Genomic DNA, 16,095 nt, shown 5'->3' with positions numbered 1-16,095 from the left:
TTTAAAATAACAAACATGTCATACCTACCTGCTTGGTGCAATGGTTTTGCACAGAGCAGCCCTGATACTCTTCCTCTTAGGTCCCCTGCTGGTGCTCCTGGCCTCTACCCCTTATTGAGTGCCCCCAGATTAAGCTTCATGCTCTGGGGGCACTTGTGCATGCTCGCTCCCAACCTGCCTCTGTGTGTATAGGACACAGAGCGTGGCTCAGTCCTGCCCCCTGTTCCCTCCTCACTGGCTGTGACTGACAGCAGTGGGAGACAATATGTCCCACTTCTGTGTCTCAGCCAATGAGGAGGGAGAGACTCAGGAGAGCCTCTGCTCTCATGCACATTGCTGGATAGAGAGGGGCTCAGGTAAGTATTTGGGGGGGACTGCACCCTGAAGTTTTTTTGCCTTCATGCATATTATGCATGAAGGTAAAATAAAACCTTAAGACTTCAGAAACACTTTAAGCTACCAACTATAGACAAATACCAGACTTTAACAATAAATGAGTATTTGTTTTTTCACTCTAATGGGATTTAGCTCTTTAGCAGTAGCTTACTGTCACCATATTGTGTGGCAGGGTCTCCTCTATATGAAAATTCGAAGACACAAACTCATCTGTTAGGAATCTAGTGATTTGTTTTCAGTCAATATGTTAAAAATGTAAACCTCACCAAAAACAGGTCCAAGAGAACCTCCAAGGTAATGTGTATAACTCGTGGCTGAGAACAGATCATAAGCTTTCTACTCACAAACTACTGTATGAACCACACCATAACCACACTCCCACATATACATTGCATTTAATGTGTGTTTGTGATACTGGTAAAAACTAACGAGCTGCTTGACATTTCTCTTTGAGAGGACCCCTGAAATTTATTTGCCCAAGCAATACTGGATTGTCTAAAAGACAGCAAGGAATATGCAGTGGATGTGTTTAGGAACAGCTCCCTGGAATCACAAACATGTTCTCAGAACAACAGTTTAAGGGTATAGTATACTAAATTACTGAGCAGAAAGGCTGTTTCCTGTATGCATTTCAAGGTTTAATTTGTATTTCTGACTGCAATGCACCTTTAAACATTTTTCAAAAAGCACAAATCAAGTTTTAAACTAAGTCTAGGATGTATACTAAACAATAGAGGTTACTGAATAATAGATAAATAAACCCAATTAAACTAGGAAGATGCAAAGGCCCTACTGTCTTTAAATCTGAAAGCCACAGAGAAAATCCAAACACAAGTTAATCATTTTAGATATACAGTCAGGTCCATAAATATTGGGACATCGACACAATTCTAAAATTTTTGGCTCTATACACCCCCACAATGGATTTGAAATGAAACAAACAAGATGTGCTTTAACTGCAGACTGTCAGCTTTAATTTGAGGGTATTTACATCCAAATCAGGTAAACGGTGTAGGAATTACAACAGTTTGCATATGTGCCTCCCACTTGTTAAGAGACCAAAAGTAATGGGACAATTGGCTTCTGTTCCATGTTCCATGGCCAGGTGTGTGTTATTCCCTCATTATCCCAATTACAATGAGCAGATAAAAGGTCCAGAGTTCATTTCAAGTGTGCTATTTGCATTTGGAATCTGTTGCTGTCAACTCTCAAGATGAGATCCAAAGAGCTGTCACTATCAGTGAAGCAAGCCATCATTAGGCTGAAAAATACAAAACAAACCCATCAGAGAGATAGCAAAAACATTAGGCGTGGCCAAAACAACTGTTTGGAACATTCTTAAAAAGAAGGAACGCACCGGTGAGCTCAGCAACACCAAAAGACCCAGAAGACCACGGAAAACAACTGTGGTGGATGACCGAAGAATTCTTTCCCTGGTGAAGAAAACACCCTTCACAACAGTTGGCCAGATCAAGAACACTCTCCAGGAGGTAGGTGTATGTGTGTCAAAGTCAACAATCAAGAGAAGACTTCACCAGAGTGAATACAGAGGGTTCACCACAAGATGTAAACCATTGGTGAGCCTCAAAAACAGGAAGGCCAGGTTAGAGTTTGCCAAACGACAACTAAAAAAGCCTTCACAGTTCTGGAACAACATCTTATGGACAGATGAGACCAAGATCAACTTGTACCAGAGTGATGGGAAGAGAAGAGTATGGAGAAGGAAAGGAACTGCTCATGATCCTAAGCATACCACCTCATCAGTGAAGCATGGTGGTGGTAGTGTCATGGCGTGGGCATGTATGGCTGCCAATGGAACTGGTTCTCTTGTATTTATTGATGATGTGACTGCTGACAAAAGCAGCAGGATGAATTCTGAAGTGTTTCAGGGAATATTATCTGCTCATATTCAGCCAAATGCTTCAGAACTCATGGGATGCCGCTTCACAGTGCAGATGGACAATGACCCAAAGCAGACTGCAAAAGCAACCAAAGAGTTTTTTAAGGGAAAGAAGTGGAATGTTATGCAATGGCCAAGTCAATCACCTGACCTGAATCCGATTGAGCATGCATTTCACTTGCTGAAGACAAAACTGAAGGGAAAATGCCCCAAGAACAAGCAGGAACTGAAGACAGTTGCAGTAGAGGCCTGGCAGAGCATCACCAGGGATGAAACCCAGCGTCTGGTGATGTCTCTGCATTTCAGACTTCAGGATGTAATTGACTGCAAAGGATTTGCAACCAAGTATTAAAAAGTGAAAGTTTGATTTATGATTATTATTCTGTCCCATTACTTTTGGTCCCTTAACAAGTGGGAGGCACATATGCAAACTTTTGTAATTCCTACACCGTTCACCTGATTTGGATGTAAATACCCTCAAATTAAAGCTGACAGTCTGCAGTTAAAGCACATTTTGTTTGTTTCATTTCAAATCCATTGTGGTGGTGTATAGAGCCAAAAATGTTAGAATTGTGTCAATGTCCCAATATTTATGGACCTGACTGTAGTTTCTGCCATTTTAATGCATTATCTACTGAAGCAAGATCTACCAGTACACTTAGAGGTAAGGTTAACACAGAGCGATGGCTTACCACGACGCGCTGTTTCATGAATGTCAAACATACTTTTATCTTCTAGGATATTTCAAACGCACATTGCTTAAAAAAAAGAAAAATTATTTCACCCAATACTATGGCAATAATTTAGTAAGCAGTCTTGTGTGAGCAAGTTATAAATAGGAATATCAGGCCTTAAAGTGGTTCTAAAGGCAGAAGGTTTTTTAACCTTAATGCATTTTAAGCCCCCCACCCCTCAACCTTATACTTACCTGACCACAATCCAGCGATGCGCTCAAGAATCTCTCTGCTTTCTCTTCCCTCATTTGCTCAGAGACAGCAGAGGGAGCCATTGGCTCCTGCTGTTGTCAAACACAGCCAGTGATGAAGGAGAAGTGCAGAGTCCTGGTGTCTGTGTCAATAGCTGCTTGCTATGGGGGCACTCGGAAATGGGCAGGAGCTATGAGCACCAGTGGGTGACCCGAGAGGAGAGGATTCAGGCTGCTCTGTGCAAAATCATTGCACAGAGCAGGTGAGTATACCATGTTTGGTATTTTAAAGAAAAAAAAATAACAGATTCACTCTCAATAGGACAACATGATGATGTGGTGGATAGCACTGATACCATAGTGTGGTGTCCTGAATCCCCCCCCCCCCCCCCAGGAACATTAATTGTGTGGCTTTTCATGTTTTCCTGTTTTGCCAATGCCGATTTTATCACATAATCACATTATGCATACAGAAAGGTCTGAGGATATGTGTGTGTGCCTGTGGTTATTATAAATGTATTTTAGATTGTAAGCTGCTTCAGTACAGAGATGACACCATTTTAATACACTGTAGAAGTTATTGGTTTCATGTAATACAAACAAATGAGTGTGTCTAAAGAAAAATATGTTCCTGTTGCCCAGAGTATCCTCATTCTGCCACATCCTTTCTCAGACTATTTGTTATGTTTATTTTCTCTAAATGTTACAAGCTTATTTCATGCACAAGCATTTCAACAGCTATGGAACCCTGCATAACGCGGAGAATAGATCAGACAAGAACTACCGTATGTGGTTTCTGCCTTTTACCAACTTTGGAAATTTTGTGTTTAGACAGATTTGTGAAAATGCCACAACATCCTAGGAATACAGCCTCACATCAGCACTAGACTGACCCATAATTAATCTGTCATCCCTTTCTCTGTGGCATGTTACCTATTTACTGCTAACCAACAGGCCTCTAACCTAACACATCTTTAAAACAAAAGACAAATTACATCAATATGAATCAGAAAGACAGACTATTGAAGCTTAAGTGCTTCCAAAGTCAAAAATTTTTTTTTATCCTAATGCATTTTATGCATTAAGGTAAAAAACGCCCCAGTTTCCGTGATACCTGGTAATGCTGCTAATACATATCCAAAGAGTAATAAAATGATTAGCTGCTTATGGTAGCTAAACTCTAGAAACATTACTTGTATGCTTAGTGTTACATTTATTTTAAATAAACCTTATTTAAAACCAGTGATATAGTAGTCCATCTTCCATATGCACTACTTAGAAACTGTAATCTCAATATACTTTATTTCTTTTAGCTAAATCTTACCTCTTGGCCAAGACAATCAAGCATGTCCTACAACAGTGGAACAGGAAGCGTTTACTTGGTTTGACCAAAAAGCATCCTCAAAATGAATATTCTGCCAAGCTTGCTATTCCTTCTTCAAGCCCTCCCAGTGAAACTCCTGATAGGGTTCTTGGGAGATCTGAGAACCAGGTTCCGGGTGCACATGGCAGAAAACCAGCTACATGAAAAAGATCTGTTGTGACTCTCCCAAAGCTGAAAGGGGGAATATGTTTCCCAGACCCAGTCAAATACCACAAGGAAACCCAGAAAGCCAAACTGGTTTACTGGTGTACATAGTTTGATTTGTAATCCTTGGTCAAACTAGAATAAACACTAACCGAGTCACCACTGACTGGGTTTCCTTGCTATCTAGCTACCTGGACTTACGAATTATCATCAAACACCCACTTGTAGGTGCCTTGTTGTAGACAACTAGGGCTGTGTTCCGGGCTATGTTCCTTTCACGATCACCAAGGCCTGTGCTTCCCATAGTAGGCTCAGCGGATTTCTGACACATCTCAAACGGGATCTTTTGACTGATTCACTTCTCCTCTAACAACCATCGTATAGAACAGACCTGAATATTAATTTTGTGACCAGTCAAAACTTCATACACTGTGCATTTTCATACGCTATCAGAAGAACATAAAGCAAACCAGCTGCTGACAAGGCCTGTGCCTGTAATCACTTTGTAATAACACAAAAGGTCAAGTTCACTTCTAGTCTATTCACACAGTTTTCAAGCCATGATGAAGGGAGAAACCCTGAAACACGCTGGCTACTTTTTGACTTGTCCCTCTGACTTTTATTAGAATACAGCTGTATCTGGACCTCTTAGCAGTTGTATGGCATTTCAGTTTCCATTTCTGTTACATTTTATTTGATTTAGGACCATTTTAGTGCATTATTAACAATGACTGATTTTTTGTAATTCTAAGCAAAACTGAAGAGGAAAACTGGACTTAGGGCAACAAGGGATCTATGATTGCTAACTTCCTTGTCAGTTTACTTGTTCCCTGGCTGCTGCTGGCTTCATTACTTTGGGTTACAGAACAAGCATGCAGCATGTAAAAAGTCAGAATGAAGTCAGAACTTCTGATAAACATGTTTGCTCCAGGTCTGTGACTGAATATATTGGAGATATCGGATTAGTGTAAACAGCCAGGTACTGAGAATATTCAGAAAAAGAACTGTCAGAACATTACATCCAACATAAAATTTCCTTTATATGAGATGAATGATACTTCTGTCTATAATGGACTCTTGTGTTTTTCACTAAATGTCTGTGGTTAGCAAATATTACTTTTTTGCCATTTTGTATTACTGTTAATGCAACATGATGCGTGACAATATCCAAAGCCAGGAACTTATGGTGGGACATTTTGTAACTAAGTAAAGTCAGCTTGTGATCCAGCTCACCAAAACACACATAAAATATCAGCATTTTGATGGAGTCAACCTGTGACATTAAAAGTATAAGGGAATCTGGAGGTAGTAATTATATAGAGTACTATTCCCAGCTACTCAATCTCTGTCAGGAATACAGAAAAATGGATGGATGTTTCTTGCACTGATTTGTCCTGTTATTTCCCACGGGTAGCAGAGGGCAGTCTGTCTACGCATATCATCATCATGTAATCACATTTCTACAGGGGGACCACTCCACTCTGGTCTGTGTTCACCATACAAAAAAAACTATGTACTGCTGCATTCCAGAAACCAAACCAACAAAACAATTCCCGAAATAACACAATGCTGGGAAGACACTGTTCATGTAACTCATTCACATCCCAAATAAAAAACAGCCAGCATTAAAATTAGAACTCTTAGCTTGGATTAAAAAAAAATCTGGGCTACATTACAGACATCATTAAACTACAGTATTAGTTCTCCTACTGAGGCTGCAAGAAATGAAGAACTGAACACAGTTATCTGTTAAACAGGCTATGTTTAAATGATTTGCCAGTCAGCAAAGTGCAGGGAAGAACAGCAGATACAAGACACAGAGGAAAGCCAACATGCTGCAGAATCGACAACAGTTTCTCCAGAGATGGCCTGAGCGAAACAATAGACAATAAAGGATAACGCAGATAATGAAAAAACAAGGGGGATGCCCAACTGCCAGCATCTCTCAAATGATGCTGCCAGGTTTATCTCTCAAATTGTTTATCAACCATCTAGAAAAGGGGGTCACCTTGCCCGAACCAATACTATATTACAATAAAACACTAATTACATTACCACCCTCATTTTGCTGCTAGCATGCACAGAGAGAAATAACTACAAATAATTCTTGCATGTTCTAACATTAATGAAGGAAAAAAACAAATTGTACAGGGATTAACGTAGAAAAAGCTGCTATTTAATAATTAATTGTGTTTAGCTTTTGTTGTCACTGCTACTGCTCCGAAACAGTCGCTAGGGGGTTGACAGAAACAAATCTAAACATTATGATCAGCTGGAGCAGCTTGATAGCAGGGCATGATGACTTATAGTCAACAGAACTTTGAAACTTTCCAGGTCTCTTTTGTCATCCTGTAAATTAGGCATCTCACTTTTGAAATCAGTATTTTCTCACAAAGAGATCACTATAAGCTCCTGCTGTGGTTGATGCACAGTTCTTTAAGACACGTGCAGGAAAAGCAAGCTTCACAGGTTTACAAGTTAATTTGCGTGCATGACAGCCTCCAGTCAATACAGATGTTGTGCAGAAGATAATGAAATGACAGAAGACGCAGGACAGGCACTCTCTAAATCCACTCTATGACCTGTGCAAGTGCTAACATCCTTGATGCTGGCTTTTTGAAATTCCTGGGGATACCAGCAATGCAATCTAGGACCTATGCACTGCAGACTCATCAGCAGGATGGAGCAGAAACCTAACTGAATACTGACTGACTACTTCAAACACATTATATTATCCTTTCTATATATTATGTATCATTTATAGAGTGCTAGTATGATTTGCAGTACTATACAACAGTACAAGGTTTTCAGAATCCAAGCAAAAAGGTACAAAGAGTCGACAAAGGAGGAAGAGAAGGCCCTGTGCATGTGAGTTTACAATCTAAATAGATTACAAAATAACTATTCAATTTTTTTAATACAGTTATTATAAATGTTCAAAGTGCAGTAAACCACAGCACCAAATTTCACCTTTAATTGGTGTAAAAGGAAATATTTGTTGATATAGATTACTGTACTTCTGCCTTTTTCATTGCTGTGATCCCTCTGACATAATGAAAGGTGAAATCTAATCGCATGCTATAGATTATATCGAACTTCATAATTTTTTTCTATGTACTGTCTTTTTCAATGCACTTGCTAGTGTCAGTATGAGACAATGAGGCCTTAATTTTTACCTTCTACAAACAGCACTAGCATACATGGCACTTTACTGGAGATATAGTTAGAAAATTAAATTACTACAAGTAGTCCATATCATGAAAGTCCATAAGGTCAAGATGATCTGAGATGATGCATACATATTTACCTCAAGAGGTTCTGCAGCAGCATTTGTTTCCTGCTGTGTTTTTGGTAAAAGACATAAATAACTTCAGCAGTAATTGTTTCACAAAACAAACATTCCTCTGTAATGGACTGCTCATCACAAAATAACGTGATGTCATAATGAAATCTTAAGATGTGTTTAACATACTAGTAGTTTGTTATGATAACTACACCATCTTTTGTCAGCCTAGTACAATAAAGAAATGTATATTCTGTGCCCATATTGTTACATGCATATCTTCTTTGCAGTTGGCATTAGAAAAGAAGCAAAGCAGCAGCTGTTTTTTGTATCGTACCTGTCTCTTTGTCTTGTACCTCATCCAGGTGCAGGTCATTCAGGAGATGCTCCAAAATCTTCTCCGGAGTCCCAGACACCACCATGTACCTGTCAGAAAGCAGAGAGTCTACAGAGTCATCCTCGGTAGAGGACTGCGAGCGGCTGCTCCACTCGTCCTCCTCATCCTCCTCATCAATGTATTTAAAATAAGGCACATCAAATGTGGGCAAAGGAAACTCCCTGACAGTGAAAGCCGATGATGGCTTCTTGTCCATATGGCCATCAAAGACCCTCAGCTTTGAGCTTCCCATTGTGGTGTTTCAGTGACAAAGGGCATCCCCTATAATGTGCAGTGTATTCCCAAAACAGATCTGTCTTTGCTAGCTAAATCCATCTGCCAGCTGAGTGTTCTGCAGTCAGCCTAAGCCTGACTGTCTGTGTGTGTCTGTATGCCTAGAGGAAAAACTCTTACCTCCAATCAGTCTCGCCACTCCCTGCTGTGGAGGCTGGCCTCTCTGACGACACTTTCTTAAGCACCAGAACATCTTGGTCCTGTTCTCTCACTTGTACTGTGGTTCCTTCTTCATCCTGTTTTCAGACAAGAATGGGGATGACTTTAGAAATATGCTGTGTCTCATGAGAATACACAGACAGCTGATTTCAACCAAGTCCTATTCCCTGTGCAAAGCACGCAATGATTTATACTGCAACACATCACATTACATCAAGGGTTGTGAACTGATGTCCAGGCATACTGCTCTTATTATAATTACACATTTTAATGTTCGTAGCTCAGGTCACATTCTTACTACAAACTACACGATTGCTCTCCTCTTCCTCCCAATAAAACTGTATGTTTTTTCTGCATCATCCTAATATCTAGATCATCCACACTGCATCAAATCAGAGTTACACATATCAGTCAAATTGCTGACCAGGTGTGCACGTGTGTGTAACTGTCTGACCAAGTTATGGACAGAAAATAAATTTGTAAGAGGGGACATTTACTAAAAAATTGGAAAATGGGGATAATCTCTTTTCTATCTTTGTTGAATGCTGATATTCTTTTCTGTGAATCACACCAAATGACAAATGCATGGAAGGTGAAATCACTGCCGACTGAACAAAATGTTTAGTCTCCTTATACATAAGTTGCCAGTATAAAATATACCAAATACAATTATATGTCTTCCCATATAAATTCTAATGTCTACCTCTGCACAGACGAATTCACAGTTGTCATTGAAGGTTAGTTGTTATTTAGCTTTGCACAGTTTGAGAGGTCTAAAAATATATTGTGGATGGTTTTCTGAAAACTTACACATAATACAAATGCTACTGTAAACCAATGAAGGCCTAGTACTTTAGCACAGTGGTCTACAAACTGTGGCCGTGGGCCAAATGAGGCCCCTTTGTTTGCTTTTATCCAGCCCTGGGGGACTATTCTTCACAGTGATATAAGATACTATTCTTCCCACTGACAATGAGACACTGTTCCTTCCACTGACAACAACAGTGGGGTATAATTCTTCCCACTGACATCAATGATGAGGGACAATTCCTTACACTCTTCAGTGACATCAACGATGGGGCACTATTCCTCCTCCAACTGACCACAGAAGTTATGTAATGGTTCTACTCCCACTTACCACCAGCCTGAGGCATTGTTTACTCCCACTGATATTGGGGCCTTTCCTACTGTCATTGCCCACAGTCTGGTCACCTCACAGTCTAAAGGACAGTACACTGGCCCTTCATTTGGAAAGTTTGGAGACCCCTGCTTTAGCAGCTCCAAATTTGATTAAAGTTGATAGTCTCCATAAACTCCAGTTGCAATGAAGTGACTTTCACAAGTCCTTAAGTGTCCATAAATATCATAGAGTGGTTAGACCTTAGTGTGCCACAATGTCAGGAGAGGCAAATGCTGCCAGCACTGTTTATCACAGTGATCAGAACAGCCTGATTGTTCCCCTGAGTGTGTCTCACCAGCAGTTGTATGTGTGTATAACACAAATACAATATAATCACCCAATCCACCCATTTTGCTGATCATCTGTCATCTTGCATCTGTGGGTAGCCTTTGCCTAGTTATAGGCATGGAATAACAGTCGGAAGATATAAGAAAGAAACAAAGAGGTATATTTCCATATCCATACACTATATTTTGGTGGGAACATCTGTGTGTTTAGACCAAGCAGATATCCCTAGTGCCAGCCTTATCTTTGGAAACAATAGGAAAAATCAATTTCAGACAATTGTTTGTCCTATTAGATTGATCAGCTGGAGGAGCTTCTATTGTATTGGTCCTACAGTAACTTCCCAATCCAATTCTTAGATGGAGAGGAAAACAATCACCTTACATCTAGCGGTGGCTTAAAAAAAGAGAAAGCTGAAGCATAATTCAAACCCAGGATGACATTCACAAACATAAAAAATAATCCTGAAAAGGAAGAACATTTTAGCAGATGCTTATATTCTACCACTTTGAGTTTAAAGCTTGTAATCCTTTTCCAATTTATATGTATTGATGGGTAGGATAAGCAATCAACTCCAAAATACCTGTGGGCCTGAGTATATTCGCAAGTACCCACAGTAGCCTAATTTTGTCATACAGTGAACTATAAGTGCAGAAGAAGGACCACTAACTGTTATGTTTCATAAAATTTCCATTCTGATGGAATATTTTTCCTGAAGTGAGGCATTTCGAAGGTCTCATGCACATGAGCAGAAAAAAAGCTGCTTTTAGAGGCATTTTTCTTTTAAGCACTGAATGCAGTTCTATTTTAGCCAATGTGTCCATGCCATTGTAGTGCTTACATATTTATTTTAGAGCAATGTTTAGGGGCATACAAAATACCCCAAACCTGTGCTCGAAGAGGAGCTTACTGGCATAATTCATATAATTTGTAAAAGCACATGTGTGTAAATGCATTCGAGTGGCTAGAATAAATGAATATTTTGGCTAACACAATGAGTTTCTAAACACCATACACCTGTAAACCCGCATAAACACATAATTAGGCACCAAAATGAGCATTTTTTTAAGCTGAATTTTTCCGTCAGCTCCTAGTAGAAAGATCCAGCATACATATGAGTATTTTAATACGCCCATGTGCATAAGGCCTATCCCATAAAATGCATAATTATCACATCCAACATGAAGGGTAGAGAGAACTGCATAATTTATGGGAACCTTAATAAAAAAAGCTTCAGAGGCATTTTTATGCCGAACACATCTTTAACAACGTCGCAGGTTTCTTAAGGATGAGAGGGTGCATACTGTGACTAAAGACAGGTTCTCTTTATATAGCAATATTAAGAGCACTTTCAGCCTATTGATCCATTTAAGGCTGCTAGCATTTCCTGAGGTCTCGAGAAGGAGCTAGTCTAATAAATTACGTGATTTAGGTAATAAAGTCAAGCAGGCTGGGTTGTATTTTGGAGCAGGTAAAAAATAGACTGCACTGCCATGTATTACTTTCCAGTACACTCACTTAGTGCAGCACTGTGTCAACGGCTTCACTCTAAGACCTTCATAAATACTTCATTTTTTTTGCAGTTCTCAACAACAAATCTTAACTTGAACAATGCAAAGCTTAAAATGAGGGATTGAACAAAGCAATAATAATTAACAGCTAGCAGTAAACAGAGGAGATATAGGTAAATCATCATACAGTATAGCTTCCTTTCTGCCATGATAGATGAAACAAATATCTACCAAACGTAAGCAGCCCAATCACTCTATTATGCCTGTATAATATAAACCAGTTTGCTAAACAACCCTCTTTGGCATTCTTAAAACCCCTTTCAGACCTTTGTAGTTTATTGTGGTGCTTACTGCTTGCCACCATTCACTTTGTGGGCTGGTAGCAGACTAGAAAGTGGACTTGCATATTTTTTTTTTTAAACACAGCAGATGGCATGTACAGTACACTGTGGTGCACTGCAGTAAAAGTCAGTTGGCGCCTACTATACATGTGCATTTGAGTGGCATTCAAAATGAAGGGTAACACAATGCATGTCACTTACATTGTACATATTTATGGTTCATTCATAAAAAGAATATATAAGGTTTTCAATCCCTTTCAAAAACTTGGACCATTATAGTAGTCACTATATAAGACGTAAGCTAAATAATGTTACAAAAGGATAAGCCAACTTCACTTCTGCAAATCTGCCATTATCATATATCCCTGGTCACACCTACTAAAGGCCAGCAATTATTCTACTTGCTGCTCACATATTATGCCTTGTAATAACAATTATAGGCAGTAATCTGCAAAGGGAGCTTTTTATAAACATCTACTATCCATTATGTAACTGAGCAGAAAAGTCACGTATAGGTTTATTCTACTGCCAGGTTTTATACAACTTATGACTCACTTTCCTGCTCTGTATCCTTCTAAAAAAAAATCCAATTAAAAAATTAATTTGTACTATGGTTGTTATGTAATTTTATCCATTCAGCTATTCACCTAAAGCTACCTTGATGACCAGCCCGTCACACAAGGCGTTTCTACATTATGGCAATTTGATTTCCTTTGACTCTCTGTTTCTGTTTTAAAGGGTAACACTTGAACTCACACATTATGATCTCTCATTGTTCAGAGATGCAGCCATGGCTTTATGCGCAGGGCTGAGGATGGATGCAGAATTGTATGGGTCACTGCATCAATATTCTCTGAATCTCGGCTGTTTGAACAGAAGAAGCTGAATAATCATTGCTTTTTGCATACGCAGCCCAGCGGGTTTCCACAGGCAATGAAATCCTTGAGCCTGATCATTATGAGCGGTTTAAAGTACTTAGGGAGTGCACAAAACTATGAAGAACAATTGTCTCTTCAAGTTCATTTTAATTGTGCCCAATCAAACATTTCCATGTTTATACAGTAAGGTGAGAAGTATGGGGTGATAAACTGGTTTAACAATGCATAACATAATTAACATAGTGAAAGCTGAATGTTAGAGAATAACCAGCTCTGAAGATACACTGGACACAGATGAAAAATGTTTTCAAATAAGGGATGAAATGAAAATATGTGGAGGCTGCCATTGCTGAACTATTCTAATAAAGCTTATTGTCTGATGGGCATACAGATCCTTCAGCTACAGTATTTTTTGAGCCACTGACCAGGTATGTACTTCACAAGTTCCAAGCCGGTGATTCAGAGACAGCCAGGCAACTAGCATCTAGAGAAGGAGATCCTCAATGGAGACCATACGGGTTTCCTTTAACAAATTAAATAAATCCAAAGCTTCACACAAGGTTAGATTGGTCTAAAGGTAATCCAGAATGCTTAAAGGCATTGTACACTTTCAAATGTTTTTGTTGGTTTAACTATTATTAGTATTACTATTAGTAGCTAGTATTATTGTAGTTCTATTCCCTGTGCCTTTTGTCTGCCTTACCTTGTAATGTAGAGCTCACATGTTGTGGCTGCAGTTTGTAGTGTAATGGCTGATCATTTCCCATTATCCATGTATTCATTCACCTAGCTTGTCCCTATTCGCTAAAAGGACAGGCAACTACCTGTTCTAGGTCATGCAGCATCCAGTCAGTGCCTCGCCATTTCCTCTGTGTTGCATCACAAAAAAAGCAGGGCTAATGTGATGAAAACCCATCTCTTCCAGCATGGTGTTCTCTCTGTTATTAGCTCTCACTGCTTGTGACTGCATCAGATCTAGTTAGTATACAGCTTTCACCTGCAGAACAATAGACCAAGAGACCCAAGGATTGTGGGATATGTAGTTTCTTAGCAGGAAGTGTCAGTTCTTAAGACTACAGACATCAGACATGCATTAACCTATGCAGTGCCATGCTGCATGTCTGCACATAAACATCTAACACCAGAAAGTGAAGATATACTCTTCTATATCATGTATGCACAAGGCAACAAATGACACCATGAAGCGATAGGATCAATGTACATTTTATGCAGGTGAAAAACACAAGGTAAACATAGGAAGGTTTATAATGCCTTCAACACTGTTTTACTTAAACCACTTTTACTAAACAGGTGTAATGTAATTATCTATCTATCCAAGAAACCATGTTACAGAACATAGTCTGCATCTGCAGAAACTGCCAATTGCATCTCTATGACTGTGTAAAGAGTGCCTAAAGAATTAATTGTTTTCTTGTTAGGAAAAGAGAGCTCTGGCAGCCAGGGAATGAAAATAATTTGACGAATGATCATGGGTGGGACATTTTACCAAAGGAGGCAGGTTTAATCTCATAGATTCATTCATTGTTACTACCAGACATATTAGTTCGTAAACGATATATATATTTCAACAATCTGAAACAAGATTTTGCTTAATTTATTATAAAGAATATTACAGCCCTGAGGTCCTGTAGAATCAAGCATTATAGAAAGGTATATCCTTAAATAGCTTGTTTCATTAAGAGGGTTGCTAGATTAAGTAGATCACATCCATTTAAAAGTCAATTTGAGTAGTCTGTTGTAAAAACTATTATACAGAAGGTTATGCACTGTAGTAAGTCATGGCCCCTTTGGTTATGTCTTTTCATTTACAGTAACATATGCATTAACTATAATCTCTCTAAATGACAACTTTTCTCTAATGGAAACATTCTTAGCTGCCAGTCATGATCCGTAATTCTTCAGCAAGGTCATGGGTGACTTTCATGAAGCCAATTAAACGTTTTATCATCAGTGCAACAATCTCATGGGAAGATGCATTTAAAGCGGCATCTAATATGCAGAGGAATTATAATTATTTAAATAGAAGATGCTTTCTGTAGGGGTATCCAGGGTAATCAAAGGCAAATGGAACATAGAAAATGCATATTAACTTTTCTTAAATCCAAAGAAGGATAAACTGACAATTTTAGGGTCTTCTAAATATTTCTAATATTCAGCATCATGGAATGAGAAAGCACAAATCTTCCACATAATATTTTTGGATTATTTTATTTTATATTGTGAGTCATATTTTCCAACAAACACTTCATATATATTTTGTGAAAATCAAATGTGTACAGATTAGGCACATCAATATTCTAAGTATGTTTACTGGCAAATGTGTCTCAGATCCACAGTCCCCATAATCATCATTAAGAAAGCATATTTTACAAAACATTTACCGTATTTTCCGGCGTATAAGACGACTTTTTGACCCTTGAAAATCTTCTCAAAAGTTGGGGGTCGTCTTATACGCCGGTATACGGCATGCTGACACTTTTTAGGGGGCGGTGAGGTGCCGCCGCCGCCCCCCCCCCCCCTTCCAACAGAAGTGAAACTAAGTACAGGGGTGGGCAGGGGCTTCTGTTTCTTACCTGGCTCCGGTCCCACGACGATCCGGTCCAGGAAGCGCAGCTGCTCCTTCCTTCAGTTCGGCCACTGAATATTGGTGTGGCTGCTCGGCTCCGCCTCCTCACCGGTGATTGGCCGCCAGAACTGTAGCTCAGGAAAGGCACACAGGCGGCCAATCACCGGGGAGGAGGCGGAGCCGAGCGGCCCCGCGAAAATCAAGTGAAGGTAAGTGTGCCGTGCACAGGTGCTGCTGCAACCATATATGCTTGCTGCAGCAGCACCATACTGAACAGGGGTCAGCAAGTGTCAGTGGGAGGAATAGTGCCCCATCATTGGTGTCACTGATACCAATGATGGGGCATTATTCCTCCCACTGACACCAACGATGGGGCACTTTTCCTCCCCCCACTGACACCAACGATGGGTCACTATTCCCCCCCCACTGACACCAATGATGGGGCACTATTC

General features: G+C 39.6%; 1 protein-coding gene across 1 annotated transcript in view; it reads right to left on the bottom strand.

The window, feature by feature from the left end:
• The window catches only part of RAPGEF5 (Rap guanine nucleotide exchange factor 5), a 393,851-nt gene that overhangs the window by 75,143 nt on the left and 302,613 nt on the right, over positions 1-16,095 (bottom strand). Inside the window, exons 10-11 of the mRNA XM_089673151.1 lie at positions 8,823-8,938; positions 8,370-8,458 (exon numbers count right to left, since the gene is read on the bottom strand). Coding sequence (XP_089529277.1) covers positions 8,370-8,458; positions 8,823-8,938 — 205 coding nt within the window. The remainder of the gene's footprint in view (positions 1-8,369; positions 8,459-8,822; positions 8,939-16,095) is intronic.

The sequence above is a fragment of the Staurois parvus genome, unplaced genomic scaffold, assembly GCF_062004578.1.
Source record: "Staurois parvus isolate SC_StPar_1 unplaced genomic scaffold, SC_StPar_1.0 ptg000136l, whole genome shotgun sequence".
Lineage (NCBI taxonomy): Eukaryota > Metazoa > Chordata > Amphibia > Anura > Ranidae > Staurois > Staurois parvus.
This window is presented reverse-complemented; position numbering and strand designations above follow the sequence as displayed.